This window comes from Macaca nemestrina, chromosome 10 (genome assembly GCF_043159975.1).
Source record: "Macaca nemestrina isolate mMacNem1 chromosome 10, mMacNem.hap1, whole genome shotgun sequence".
Taxonomy (NCBI): Eukaryota; Metazoa; Chordata; class Mammalia; order Primates; family Cercopithecidae; genus Macaca; species Macaca nemestrina.
In genome coordinates, this window is record NC_092134.1 from 15345203 (window position 1) to 15360304 (window position 15102).

General features: G+C 46.6%; 1 protein-coding gene across 5 annotated transcripts in view; it reads left to right on the plus strand.

The window, feature by feature from the left end:
• The window catches only part of LOC105495091 (kinase suppressor of ras 2), a 520600-nt gene that overhangs the window by 103005 nt on the left and 402493 nt on the right, over nt 1–15102 (plus strand). For all 5 annotated transcript variants that reach the window (XM_024797056.2, XM_071071001.1, XM_071071002.1 and 2 more), the window contains exons 2-3: nt 7287–7427; nt 12165–12315. In XM_024797056.2, coding sequence (XP_024652824.1) covers nt 7287–7427; nt 12165–12315 — 292 coding nt within the window. The remainder of the gene's footprint in view (nt 1–7286; nt 7428–12164; nt 12316–15102) is intronic.

Sequence of the window (15102 nt, forward strand, 5' to 3'; positions counted from 1 at the left end):
AAGAATTTATAAGTTCCTGCTGGAGCAGGTGGCATTTGAGGTGGGCTTTGGAGAAAAAATCAGATTTTCATGCATTGATGTGGTGGTGTATCAGTTAGCTACGGGTCCCCATAATGCTGCATAACAAACACAAAACCCCCATGGCACATGACATAAGCATTTATTGGCCATGCCTCTGGGATCAGCAGTAGATTGGTGGCTCCTCTGATCTGGGATGGCTTCACTTATAGCCAATAGCCAGGCAAGAGTTGGCTGTCAACTGAGCTGGGATGGTTTTTGGCTGGGACGTCTGGGAAGACTTGACTGTGCACCATGTAGTCTCTTATCCTTCAGCTGACTAGCCTGGGCACATTCTCATGAGGATGACGGGTCCAAGCCAGCAAGTAGAAGCACACAGGCCTCCCTCTATTGGCTGAGGCAAGTCACATAGCCAGCATCACTGAAAAGGTGTGGACACAGACTGCACCCCTTTGGTAAATCAACTGCAAAGTGACATTGCAAAGGGTATGGACACAGGAGGGGTGTAAAGGATTCAGGTCTTTGTTTTTTTTTTTTTTGAGGCAGAGTTTTGCTCTGTCTCTAGGCTGGAGTGCAGTGACGCGATCTCAGCTCACTGCAAGCTCCGCCTCCCAGGTTCATGCCATTCTCCCGCTTCAGCCTCCCAAGTAGCTGGGACTACAGGTGCCCGCCACCACGCCCGGCTAATTTTTTTTGTATTTTTAGTAGAGACGGGGTTTCAACGTGTTAGCCAGGATGGTCTCGATCTCCTAACCTCGTGATCCGCCCGCCTCGGCCTCCCAAAGTGCTGGGATTACAGGTGTGAGCCACCGCGCCCGGCCTCAGGTCATTTTTATACCCTTCCTCAGGTGGGTGTGGAAAGGACTTCCAGGTAGGAGGAATCAGGGAGGTGACATTTGAGGTCCTGCATGTGTTTAGGTAGTTTTCCACTTTTTTTTTTTTTTTTTTAAATGCAAGCTCTCGCTTTGTTGCCCAGGCTGTAGTGCAGTGGCATGAACACAGCTCACTGCAGCCTCGACCTCCTGGGCTCAAGCCATCCTCCCACCTCAGCCTCCTGAGTATCTGGGACCACAGGCACACAACACCATGCCTGGCTCATTTTTGTATTTTTAGTAGAGATAGGGTCTTACCATGTTGGCCAGGCTGGTCTCGAACTCCTGAGCTCAAGCGATCCTCCCACCTTGGCCTCCCAAAGTGCTGGGATTGCAGGTTTGAGCCACTGTGCCTGGCCCTGTTTAGGGAATTACATGGAAATGAATGAGGCAAGGAAGGAGAAATGGAGTAGGGTTAAGCCCCAAGTAATAGTTTAAGGAGTCAGAACTGTATTTTGTAGGACAGTGTTTCTCCAAATGCATCAACTTGATACCACCGTCATACTTTTTGCCATATTTGTGTTTTCTTTAAACCAACTCCATTTTTTAACATGCATGTATTTAAAAATTAAACCATGTGCAGCTATTGTAATGGAAAACTAATGTCACTTGCCATAAATGGAAGACAATGAAGAAAATAAATACAATGTAAACACAAGTGTCATGAAATGGTGTATCATATTGTTATCTGCCGAAGGCTCTGAGACTGTCCTGTGCTCTGTTGTAAAGAGAGCAGTGGCTCATGCCTATCATCCCAGCACTTTGGGAGGCTGAGGCAGGAGGGTTGCTTGAGTCCAGGAGTTAGAGACCAGCCTGGGCAACCAAGTAAAGCCCATGTCTACAAAAAATAAAAAGAGGCATGGTGTGTTGGCCCATGCCAGGCATGGTGGTACATACCTGTTGTCCCAGCTACATGAGAAGCTGAGGTGGGAGGATGGCTTGAGCCCAGGAGGTCAAGACTGCAGTGAGCCATGATCACACCACTGCACTCCATCCTGGGTGACAGAGTGAGACCTTGTTTCAAAAAAAATAATAATAAATAAAATTAAAAAAAAAAAAGACAGAGATTGCAGAGGTTAGAGAGTTGTTAAAGACATAGTATCATTCAACAGAGACTGTCTCCTTGATATAGTCAGATGGCTGGAGAAAAATTTGGACGGAGAAGAAAGTGCTCACTATATGATACGATGTTATTTAACACTACGCCTGGGTACCACCTCTCAAGTTATCAGTGATACCCGCAGTTGGGAAACAGTACTATTCTCCAGCAGATGTTTGCATAAGGCAGTACCATGGTTCCAATGGTCCTGCCATTTAACTTCTGGTCTTAGCCTAGTTTTTCAATTTTCTGTGACTTTTTTAAAGGTATGACGCATGACATCACTGGCTTCCCAGTTGACATTACCTCTTTTGTTTAACAAATTGAGGCTGGGCACGGTGGCTCACACCTGTAGTTCCAGCATCTTGGGAGGCCGAAGTGAATGGATTGCTTGGGTCCAGGAGTTCGAGACCAGCCTGGGTAACATGATGAGACCCTGTCACAGTAAAGAAGAGAAGAGAAGAGAGGAGGGGAGGGAAGGGAAGGGAAGGGAAGAAATTGATAAATCATGCTCATTTATTATTATTTTTTAAAGGGGCCAGATCCTTATTTCTTTTGCAATATTTGAAACACAACATGGGCATACATAGATATAGAATAATGAACAGTAAAACCTCATTTATTCAGAAGAAAAGGCTGAGGAAAACCGCTTGGTACAAAGCCCGATTTGCAGATATTGCCAATGATGTCAGTTTGTGTGTGTTTCCCGTAATTTCTGTAAATAGGATGGATTAAATTAAACCCTACTATTTTCAAAATCAGAACTTAAATTACGAATTAGGAAGACACAGTTTTCTATCCGATTAAAAGTACATTCTCTTGCAGTATAACGGTAACCTGTACTGAAAAAAAACTAGATAAATGATATATTGGGCTTTTAAAGAATGTTTAGTAATTTAAACCTGATTAGTTTTTTATTTTATTTTTTAAATTAATTATTATTGTTATGTTTTTGAGATGGAGTCTCGCTGTGTTACCCAGGTCCCTGATCTAGGATGAATGCAGTGTCTTTGCAGACAGATGGTCAGACTGGGGTGGTCGGGGGTCACTCTTGCTTTTGTGTTTCAAAGGTCCGTGTTCTGGTTCCAGTTGTGATACCCCAAGATTCATACGTTGAAATCCTAATCCTCAATGTCTCAGAATATGACCTTATATGGAAATAGGGTTGTTGCAGATGTAATTAGTTTAGGTGAGTTCATACTAGTCCAGTATGACTGGTGTCCTTGTAAAAAGGGAAAATTTGGACACAGTCACACATACAGGGAGAATGCTATGTGAAGACTGAAGTTTGGCTGCCACAAGCCACGGGATTCTCAGAAGCGAGGAGAGAGTCCTGTCGCAGGGCCTTTCCCAGTGCCTTCAGGGGGAGCATGGCCCCACCGACACCTTGATTTCAAACTTCTAGCCTCCAGAACTGTGACACTGGAAATGTTTCCTGTTCGAACCATCCAACTTGTGGTACTTTGTTACAGCAGTCCTTGTAAACTACCGTAGCCCAGAACTCACCTTTTGGAGTAAATCTGAGTCCCTTCAGTGGACAATCTAGGCTATATATATATGTATGTGTGTGTGTGTGTGTGTGCAGTGCATATATGTATACATATACACACACATTTACATCAACATTTCTATCTATATGTATGGAGTAACTCTTCCCAAACCAATACCACAGGATTTAGTCTAGCTTTTCCCATCCCACATCCCGTGTCACTCTTCTCAGACAGGAAGAACAATAATGCTCAATAGATTTGTTTATTTGCTCAGTTTTCTGTATTTACCTAATCTCCCAACTTCACTGGGCCATTGCTATTTCTGGATGCTCTTCTTGGATGGTTGTCTCATGGGCCCTGACCTCTGCTGGGGCTGCCTTTCCTCAGCCCCTCCCCTCTCCTCCAGGTAGAGTTGAACCAGTTGCCCGGGTAAGTGCACAGGTGTGGTGGGCTAAATAACAGTCCTCCAATAATTTCTACCTCCTACTCCCCAGAAGTTGTGATTGTGTGACCATACATGGGAAAAAGGACTTTGCAGATGTAAGATAAGGATCTTGAAATGGGGAGATTGCCCTGGGTTGTCTGGGTGGGTCCCAGATCATTGCAAGGGTCTGTATAAGAGGGAAGCAGGAGGATAAGAGGCAGTAGCAGGAGATGTGGTAATGGAGGAAGTGGTTGGAGTGATGTGGGGAAGGGCCCAGAAGCCAAGGCATGCGGGCGGGCTCTGATCACTGAAAAGGGAAGGAAACTGATTCTTGCCTGGAGCCTCCAGAAGTAACCAGCCCTGTTGACACCTTGACTTTAGCCCCATGAGACTGATTTAGGACTTTTGATCTCCAGAACTGCGAGATCAGTATGTTTGTATTGTTTTTAGCCACTTAGTACGTGGTTATTCATGACAGCAGCCACAGGAAACCAGTATACCAGGGATGCCAAGACTCCCTCAAGGAGGTGGACTCCATGTTCTTTAATTTCCCTATGAGTCAGGAGGCTTTAGCGACAGAAATCCAGCTCACTGCAGCTTAAGCAAAAGAAGATAATTTATTGGCGCACATCACTGCAGAGTCCAGGGAGATCTGGTTTCTCCGCTCACTGCTGGGGCTCAGATGATGGCTATGGCCGGGAATGTGACTCCATCTCTTGGCTCTGCTGTCTTCCAAATGGGCTTCAGTGTCAGGAGGCTCCCAGATGGCAGCAGGGACGACAGCCCAGGCAGCTCCTGTCTTCCATGACACCACCTGGCAGCCCTGGAGGGTGTGCTATGGCTATGTCCTGAGTGCTTAGAAGAGGTCCTGGTGGGGTCTCAGTGGCCCAGCTGGATCCGTGATTGCCCTTGACCCAAGTACGGCTGTTTGATGGGGCCTGGGTTACGTGCCCACCCTGCAGCCGTGACCCAAGTACGGCTGTTTGATGGGGTGGTGCAATGGGAGCAGCCTCACATCAGCTGGATGGACTGCGGGCCAAAGAAGGGAGGTTCCTTGAAAGAAAGTTGATGTGTTCTTTTCAGTAAAAGGGGAAATGGAGACCAGGTAGCAAAAGCAACAGAAGCCCATGACAGCCATCCCAGGCTCCAAGTTTGGCTTTGTTTTGTTTTGAGTGATGGTCTCACTCTGTCAGCTAGCCTTGAGTGTAGTGGTATGATCATGGCTCACTGTAGCCTCCACCTCCTGGGCTCAGGTGATCCTCCCACCTCAGCCTCCTGAGTGAGGATTTTTTTTTTTTTTTGCTAGAAACAGGGTTTCACCACATTGCCCAGGTTGGTCTCAAACTCCTGGGCTCAAGCAGTCCTCCTGCCTTGGCCTCCCAAAGTGCTGGGGTTACAGGTGTGAGCCATGGCATCTGGCCCTCTGAATTTTTTGATCCTAGAATTCAGACTTTGTTCTTGATAAATGTTGGTTGACTGTTTTGAAATGCCACAGACACCTCCACACCGAATTCTAATTTTGTTCTATTTAATTATCTTTATTAAATACATTTTAAATTACAAAGATGATAATATAGGCTGGGTTTGGTGGCACTCACCTGTAGTCCTAGCTACTTGGGAGGCTGAGGCAGGAGGATCTCTTGAGCCAGGGAGTTCGAGGCTGCAGTGAGCTATGATTGCATCACTGCACTCCAGCCTGGGCAATAGAAAAAGACCTTGTCTCTTTAAAAAAAAAAAAAGATGATAATGTATTATACCTCGGGTAACTACTGAATGCATACAAAAAATGTGTATAAAGAAATACTTGACCCAAGTCAGAGGCCTGGAGTTTATTCTTCCAAATTGTTTTCTCTGCTCAGACACACAAGTATTGCCTTTCTTTGGTTAATATTGTGAGATTTTACAAACCCAGCAATAAAAAACCAGCAATAAAAAACTTTCTTTTCTCATGTCATGGGATCTCTTCAGAAGCCTGGGTTCAAGTCTGTCTCATTTTAAAAGAATTAATTTTTGGATGTTTCTGTAGGACTTACAATTCAAACAGCACAAAAGAGTTTAAATAAAATGTTTCCCCGACTCTTTTTCCCCACCTTCCTCTTCCCTCCCCTAAAGAATTGGGAGTCCTTGGCCGGGTGCGGTGGCTCACCCCTGTAATCCCAGCACTTTGGGAGGCCGAGGCGAGCAGATCCCGAGGTCAGGAGATTGAGACCATCCTGGCTAACACGGTGAAACCCCGTCTCTACTAAACATACAAAAAATTAGCTGGGCATGGTGGCAGGCGCCTGCAGTCCCAGCTACTTGGGAGGCTGAGGCAGGAGAATGGCGTGAACCTGGGAGGCAGAGCTTGCAGTAAGCTGAGGTCGCGCCACTGCACTGCAGCCTGGACGACAGAGTGAGACTCTGTCTCAAAAAAAAAAAAAAAAAAGTAAAGAATTGGGAGTCCTTGTGGACAGAGTTTCTACATTTACAAAGATATATACAGGGAAACGTTTTCCTTATGAATGGGAGAGTATTTATTTTTATTTATTAGTGTACCCTGGAGACTGTTCTCTGTCAGTACAGAGCCTACTTCGTGGTTTGATTTTAGAGCTGCATAAGTTTCTTTGTTGGCTGTAGCGTCATTTATGTAATGAGTCTCCTACTGATGGACTCTCAGAATGTTTGCAGTCCTTTGCTGCTGCAAACAGAACTATAAGGAAGTAACCTTGTACAGTCATTCTGCACAGTATGGGTGTCTGTTGGAGGAGTTCCTGCAGGTGGAATTGTTGGATCAAAGGATGTGTGCAGGCCAGGTGCAGTGGCTCACCCCTGTAATCCCAGCACTTTGGGAGGCCGAGGTGGGCGGATCACCTGAGGCCACGAGTTTGAGACCAGCCTGGCCAACGTGGTAAAACACCGTCTGTACTAAAAATACAAAAATTAGGCCAGGCATGGTGGTGCACACCTGTAATCCCAGTTACTCGGGAGGCTGAGGCTGGAGAATTGCTTGAACTTGGGAGGCGGAGGTTACAGTGAGCAGAGATCATGCCATTGCACTCCAACCTGGGTGAAAGAGTGAAACTCCATCTCAAAACAAAAGAAAACAAAAAGAGAAAAAGATGTGTGCAATTGAGGTGTCAATGGATGCCATCAAAAGGCCCTCCACTGAATTGGTACCAATGTGCGCCACCTCCCCCAACCACGAGCCAGATGCTGGAGCCGCCTGTTTCTTCACCAACGAGGTGGAAAGATGGGTGCCAACCTGGATCTCACTGTAGTGGAACCAGTCTTTAAAGTACAGAGCTGGCTGGGTTTAGGGTGGGGGTTCGTAGGGGATTCTTGTCTCTCTTCCTTGTGTCAGTGCCTCTGAGATGTGTCCTCCGTCCTTGGCTGTGTCTCCACAGAGCAAGCTGGTGAAGTACTTCAGCCGGCAGCTGTCCTGCAAAAAGAAGGTGGCCTTGCAGGAGCGCAACGCGGAGCTGGATGGCTTCCCCCAGCTACGGCACTGGTTCCGGATCGTCGATGTGCGCAAGGAAGTCCTGGAGGTGACCTGGGGGGCCCCTGTGTCCCCTGCCCCTTCCTGGCCAGCAGCTACCCCCTGGGTTGCTCTTGGGCTGCAGGTTTCTGGCTGTGCACAGCACAGTCCCTGGCACATAGCAGGCTTTTAATAAATATGTGCTGGACAAAAACATTCAGGATGACTGGTGCTGTCTGAATGGGGTCATCGAGAGTGTGCTTCCCGAGTCAGTCAGAACCCTTCAGCTCTGCCACATATTCACAGAGTCACCTTAGCTAAATCACTTCACCTCTTAGTCCAGCGCTGTCCAGTGGAACTTTCTGCTACGATGGGAATATTTTCTATCTGTGCTGCCGGATGTGGTAGCCGCTTGTGGTTAGGACATGTGATTAAGGAACTGAATTTTAAATTGTGTTTAACATTAATTAATGGGGCCCGTGGAAGCCATATTGAACAGTACTGTCTTACAGCATTAATATTCTCATCTGTGAAATGTGCATAATGATTGTCATCTCTTCTTAAATAGCCAACATCATAGAATGAGATGATTTTTATACAATGTTCAACTCAGCTGGGCACAGTGGCTCATGCCTGTAATTCCAGCACTTTGGGAGGCCAAGGCAGATGGATTGCTTGAGCACAGAAGTTTGGGACCAACCTGGGCAACATGGTGAAACCTCTACAAAAAATACAAAAATTAGCCAGATGTGGTGGTGCGTGCCTGTGGTCCCAGCTACTTGGGAGGCTGAGACAGGAGGATCACCTGAGCCCAGGAGGTTGAGGCTACAGTGAGCTGTGATCATGCACTCCAGCCTGGGTGACAGAGTAAGACCCTGTCTCAAAAAAAAAAAAAAAAAAAAAAAAAAAAAAGAAGAAAAGAAAAGAAAGGGCCAGGTGCGGTGGTTCATGCCTGTAATCCCAGCACTTTGGGAGGCTGAAGTGGGCGAATCGCTTGAGGTCAGGAGTTCGAGACCAGGCCAACATGGTGAAACCACGTCTCTACTAAAAATACAAAAATCAGCCAGGTGTGGTGGTGCACACCTGTAGTCCCAGCTACTCGGGAGGCTGAGGCAGGAGAATTGCTTGAACCCAGGAGGCAGACATTGTAGTGAGCTGAGATTGCATCACTGCATTCCAGCCTGGGTGACAGCACAAGATTCTGCCTCAAAAAAAAAAAAAAAAAAAAAAAAAGGTTTAGCTCATATTCTGGCACCAAATAGCATTCAGTAGATGCCAGGCTATTACTGCTGTGAGCATCTGACATCTTATGTCCACCCTCAAAGATTGGACCACGTTCTTAACATCTTGAGGATAGTGAGATTTTCTTACCCCCTGGGATCCCAGGGACTGATCCATTTGCAGTGACAGGGCCAAGCCAAACCTAATAAAACCAGCGGACATCACTGCATCTTTCATGCTAGGCATTGTGCTAAGGGCTTTGCACTTAGGATCTCAACTGCTGAGACTGTTCAGCCTCCTTGCAATGACCTTTTCAGTAGGTGTGACTGTTATCCCCCTTGTACAGAGCGGGAAACTGAGGCTCAGAGCTAAGTGACTAGTCTAGCTGCTAAGTGGATGGGGCTGGCGGGATGTCCAGCTCAGATGGACAGCAAAGCTTTAGGTTGGAAGGACTGTGCCTTAGCCTTGTTTCCTATTGCCTGGGCCTCCCTGAACTGGGCAGAAGAGGAGCTTGCCCCCCTGCCAGTGAAACCAAGAGTCCTCTCTCAAGGTGCTCCCTGCCTCCTGCTTGAAGAGGCTCCCTGTCTTTTTTAGACCTTGTCCGCAGGGACAAGAATCTCACCCAGCCCCACCAGATCTAAGAATCCCGAGTCAGATGCGGCATCACCCCGCTCCATTCCTCCAGGCCCCTACCCCACCCCATCTTGCATATGCACATCAGACCATGCACAATTCCATGTTTCCTTATTTCATTCTCAGCATGGCCAGAGAACCCAGATGAGTTTCTTGCAAATATCCTTAGAATGAACGGTTCTGTATAAGGACAGATGGCGTTGTGTTTGCACGGCTCAGGGAATTTTTTTGGGAGGCTTCAGGATCATTTGTCTCTCAAGTGCTACTTGTGGGGGCAAATAAGGCAGAAACGATTCTAGACCAGGGGCTGAAAACTGGTGGCCCTCAAGCTGGATCAGCTATGCAGACATTTTTTTGTTGTCGTTTGGCTAATATGATGCCAGGACATTTATTTTGAGCCAATACTTAAAAACCAAAAGAGTCTGCCTAAAAATCCCAGATCTCTGGCTTCACTCACAAAATCAGAAATGTTGACCATGGAACTGAGCTCCTGTTTGGCATCGACTTGCTCATTTACATTTACCTGGCCTGCAGGTAGCTGAGTTGTGGCTGTTGCCTTAGTCAATGAGCATCTTGAGTCCAAGGTCACCACCCAGGGAGTGGGCAGGAGAAGATGAGGGGTTTCTGCTCTTTGTCTGCAGTTCAGGCATATGTCCACCAGAGGTCCCCTTTCTGTGAAGTGACTGAAGTATGGAGAAAGCTCCAAAGTAAAACCGCTGGGTTTGAATCCTGGCTCCACCAATTACTTGCTGTGTGACCTTAGGCAAGTGGTCTAACCTTTCTGAATTTTACTGTCCTAGTCTCTAAGTGGTGGTGATAAAAGTGCCTACTTTCAGTAGTCTTTGTGATAATAAAGGAAATCTATCAAAAACCTTAAAACAGTGTTCCATCCATTTCAGCTATTGTTACTACTATTATTTTATCAAACAGAGGTGTGTCTGCCCTTTTGGCCCAGATTGTTAAGCGTTTCTCCATTTTTGATGTTAAAAAAATGTTACTTTTATGATTTTCTGTGATCTTAAACTTCAGAGTAAATTGAAATTATATATATGTAAATCATAAGGTTAAAATGCACAAGTGAATCCTGAATCAAAGAGGAGAATCTTTTTATGTTATGAATCACCCCCTTCAAATGTGAGTCATTCTGTACCTTCAGATCCTAGACAGGGTGCAATGGCTCATGTCCGTAATCTCAACACTTTTGGAAACCGAGGTGGGAGGATCGCTTGAGGCCAGGAATTCGAAACCAGCCTGGGCAACATAGTGAGATCCTAGCTCTACAAAAAATTTAAAAATTAGCCAGGCATGGTGGTGCATGCCTGTAGTCCCAGCTACTCAGGAGACTGAGGTGGGGGGGTCGCTTGAACCCGGGAGTTTGAGGCTGCAGTGAGATACGATGGCACCACTGCACCCCAGCCTGGGTGACAGAGTGAGCCCCTGTCTCTGTTTAAGAAAAACAACAACCAGAAACAAACAGGTCCTTGATCATCACCTTTCTTAAAGGGGCTCATCTGCAATGTGTCCCTATTTGAGAAAGCCTCTAAGTGACTCCACTATTGTTCTCTCTCTGCCCCCTGCCTGCCCTGGTGAGTTGAAAAGGCACTGATTGGGCTTCGACTTTTGCGCCATAGCTCATATTTTTGAAGATAATTTTTTGTGCTGAGACAGTTTTCTTCTTTCTGGCTATCAGTTTAATGTGGGAGCTGTATCTTGTTGTAATACACAAACGTGTAATACACAAACATGACCACAAGAGGGTAGATGTATTCTGCAATACTGCCCTAGAATCACTATCCCTATGCTATTTCACCCTTATTTACTTTGGGAGGCTGAGGTGGGCGGATCACCTGAGGTCGGGAGTTTGAGACCAGCCTGGCCAACATGGTGAAACCCCGTCTCTACTTAAAATACAAAAATTAGCCAGGTGTGGTGGTTGGTGGCTGTAATCCCAGCTATTTAGGAGGCTGAGGCAGGAGAATCGCTTGAACCCAGGAGGCGGAGGTTGCAGTGAGCTCAGATCATGCCATTGCACTCCAGCCTGGGAGACAAGAGTGAGACTCTGTCTCAAAAACAAAAAACAAAACAAAAAACCTTTACTTAAGTAATAATATATGTTAAGATGTTGAGTAGTAAGTGCTATAAAAGAAGACTCATATATACATACAGATATATATGCATAAATGTAGAAGCTTGACAAATTTTGAGGTGTCTCCATATGATGGTGTTTAGGGAGACACTGTTTTGGGAAGATGGGGTGACGGTGAAAGTTCGCTTGCCAGCACATTGAGAATCCTACCTTTTCTAGGTCCCTTTCCCCAACTCCACGCTACACTCCAGCATTTCTGCTTTGCCTTAGGATGCAAAGCCATGCCCCAATGGTGCTCAAAAACAAACCTAGTTTCATTTCCAGCATGGAGCACGGACCTTCAATCCCTTTCCCATTAGGTTTTCTGAAGACCAGTGTGAGGCCTGGACTCTGCAGCCAGAGAAGAAGGGAAGCAGAGTGGGGCCCAGCCATCAGCGCACCTGCCTTATCCTGTGCTTGCTCTGAGTGTGTGCTGGGATTTCAGATGAGTCCCTGCGGAGGAGGCACTGGGAGCCATGCAAACATGAAAAAATGGGGCCCTGGCTTATAAACATTCGAGAGACAGGCACAGTGTTGACGCCAGACAGGGTAGTAATTATAATAGCACTAAGCACCTGCGCTACATTGCCAAGTGTGAACACTTAGGAGTCCCACTTTATAGATGAGTAAAGTGAGGCCCAGAGAGGTTGAGTGACTGGTCAGAGGTTATCTAGCTAATGAGTGGCAAACCGGAGATTCGGAGACCCCACTGTTGTGCAAAGCGTTTGCACGGCGGAGTGTTCTCCTCTAGGCACCACTAGAGGGCGGGGTGGAGGCAGAGAGGCTGTTCCTGCCCCACCGTTGACAATCCTCTCTCCCCTCCCCTAGGAAATCTCCCCCGGCCAGCTGAGCCTGGAGGACCTCTTGGAGATGACGGATGAACAGGTGTGCGAGACTGTGGAGAAATACGGAGCCAACCGGGAGGAGTGTGCCCGCCTCAATGCCTCCCTCTCCTGCCTCAGGAATGTCCACATGTCAGGTGAGCAGGCCCTGGGGCCGGGGATGTGGAGACTTGTCCCCAGAACAGCTGCCACGGTCCCTCAGCATCTTGTGCCTGCCACTGCAGGCCAGGACGAGACAGTCAACCCTGGGGGACAAATGTGACACGCAGGAAGAGGCAGCATGGACCTGGGATTTGGAGGCCGGAAGACGCCGACAAGGGAAGTTCTTGGGTTTGAACTCTTGCCCCAGGACGACCTGCTGAGGTTTAGGGTATCTGGTGCTGGATAATTAGGGTCCGGACATGAAAATGTTGAGTGTGTGTAGGAGACCAGGTTCTTTTTACTTTAGACATGTTTAAGTGCCTTTGCATTTTGGGTCAATGTCTAGCTTCTATTTTTTTTATTTTTATTTTTTTACAGAAGTGATTTGCATTCATTGTAACATAAACCAGAAAATAGATTTTTAAAAAAATCGCCCTAAGCCCCACCCTCTAGGTAACTGCTGTTATCATTTTGGTATAATTTTTCCTGACAAATGGATATATGTTTACTTTAAAAAATAGAATTAGAATTATCCGTACATATTGCTTAAAATTTTTTTTTTCACCTGATAAAATAACCTCTGTGACTTGTATCAGTTTGGGGGCCAAATATATTGTCATCCCTCCTGGATGTTTTCCATTAATTGCTCAGATACCCATTTGTCTTTATTAGCAGAACATCAAATATCATCTTCCTGAGGCTTCCTGCTTCTCTCTAGCCTCATGATTTATCTGCAAATTCTGGGGCCTTTCTGTCCCAAGGGATGCGCTCTGCAAACGCCAGCCACGGAGAAGTGTTAGTGACCATCAGCACGGTTGTTTCAGTTCCCACCACAAGGTGTCACTGTTGAGCATCAGTCTGGCAGAGTCAGGTGGAGGCTCTCGGATGCCCTTGCTTGATTCAACCTGCTCTATTCAACAAGCATTTGTTGAATATTGTTCTAGACCTGGAGAAGTCTTCTAATCTGAGTGGCTATGGGGTGCCAGCAGGGCTGAGGAGGCAGCAGTGAACAGAACAGAACATACTTGAAACAGGTCATTGGCCTAGTCCTCCATGCGTGCCCTTTTGTATTTTTTTCTTGCTGGCAGATCCTGATTCAGGTACAGTCAGCATCAAAAGGGATCATGCAGCCGGGCACACTGGCTCATGCCTGTAATCCCAGCACTTTGGGAGGCCAAGGCAGGAGGATCTCTTGAGCTCAGGAATTCCAGACCAGGCTGGGCAAATGGTGAAACCCCATCTCTACAAAAAATACAAAAAAAAAGTGCCGTGTGTGGTGGCACACACCTGTAGTCCCAGCTACTCGGGAGACTGAGGCTGGTGGATCACTTGAGCCCAGGACATTGATTGAGGCTGCAGTGAGCCATGATCACACTGCTGCACTCCAGCCTGGGTGACAGAGCAAGATCCTGTCTCAAAAATAAAGTGGGGGCGGACCATGCACTGGGGGCTGTCTTATGCCTTGAAGGATGTTTGGTTAGAAACATCCTTGACCTCTGCCCATGAGATACCAGTAACATCCCCCAACTCAAAGTCATGACACACGGAAATATCCCCAGATATTTCAAAACGTCCCCAGGGAGGCACAATCACTGCTGGCTGACGAGCTGTAAAGGTGATGCTACTCTTTACCTGTAGCACAATGGTGCTGACTCACCGAACGTGAGTGTGGCTGACAGGGAGGGGCCTCTCAGTCACTCAGTACATACAAAATCTACTCCAAAGGTGACTTTCTCTCTTTACCCACAGTGAGAAGCAGATGGCAGTTTTCTCTCTTTAAAAAAAAATTGCAGGCCAGGCATGGTGGCTCACACCTGTAATCCCAACACTTTGGGAGGCCAAGGTGGAAGAATTGCTTGAACCCAGGAGTTTGAGACCAGCCTGGGCAACGTAACAAGACTCTACCTCTACAAAAAAAAAAAAAAAAAAAAAAAAATAGCTGGGTGTGGTGGCATGCACCTGTAGTCCTAGCTACTTGGGAGGCTGGAGTGGAAGGATTGCTTGAGTCCTGGAGGTGTCAAGGCTGCAGTGAGCTGAGATGGTGCCACTGAACACCAGCCTGGGCCACAGAGTGAGATCCTCTCTTAAAAATAAATTGCACCAAATTACAATGTTATCTCATAAACATCTTCCTTTGTCAATAAATGCATTCACTTCTTATTTTTAATGCCTGAATACTAACACAATTTATTCAACCAATCTCCTATTTTTGGAAATTTGAGTTATATCCATACTTTTCCTATCATAAGCAATGCTGCCTGAATACCCCTGAGTGTTGTCTTTGGGGACCCCTGTGGCTATTCTTTTAGAGTGAATTCATAGGAGAGGAGTCTTGCAGGAAAACATTTGCATATTTTGGCCAGACACGGTGGCTCACACCTGTAATCCCAGCGCTTTAGGAGGCCAACGCCGGTGGATCACCTGAGGTCAGGAGTTTGAGACCAGCCTGACCAATATAGTGAAACCCCGTCTCTACTAAAAACACAAAACTTTAGCTGGGTGTTGTGGCACACACCTGTAATCCCAGCTACTTGAGAGGCTGAGGCAGGAGAATCTCTTGAACCTGGGAGGTGGAGGTTGCAGTGAGCCAAGATCATGACGCTGCACTCTAGCCTGGGTGACAGCGAGACTGTCTCAAAAACAAAAGGCAAAGACAAAAACAAAAACAAAACACATATTTTAAGAATTGTGGTGAACATTGTCATATTGCTTTCCAGAAAGTTTGTACCCATTTATGCCCCCACAATACCTGACAGTGAGTGTTTGAGGTTAGGTTTTTAATT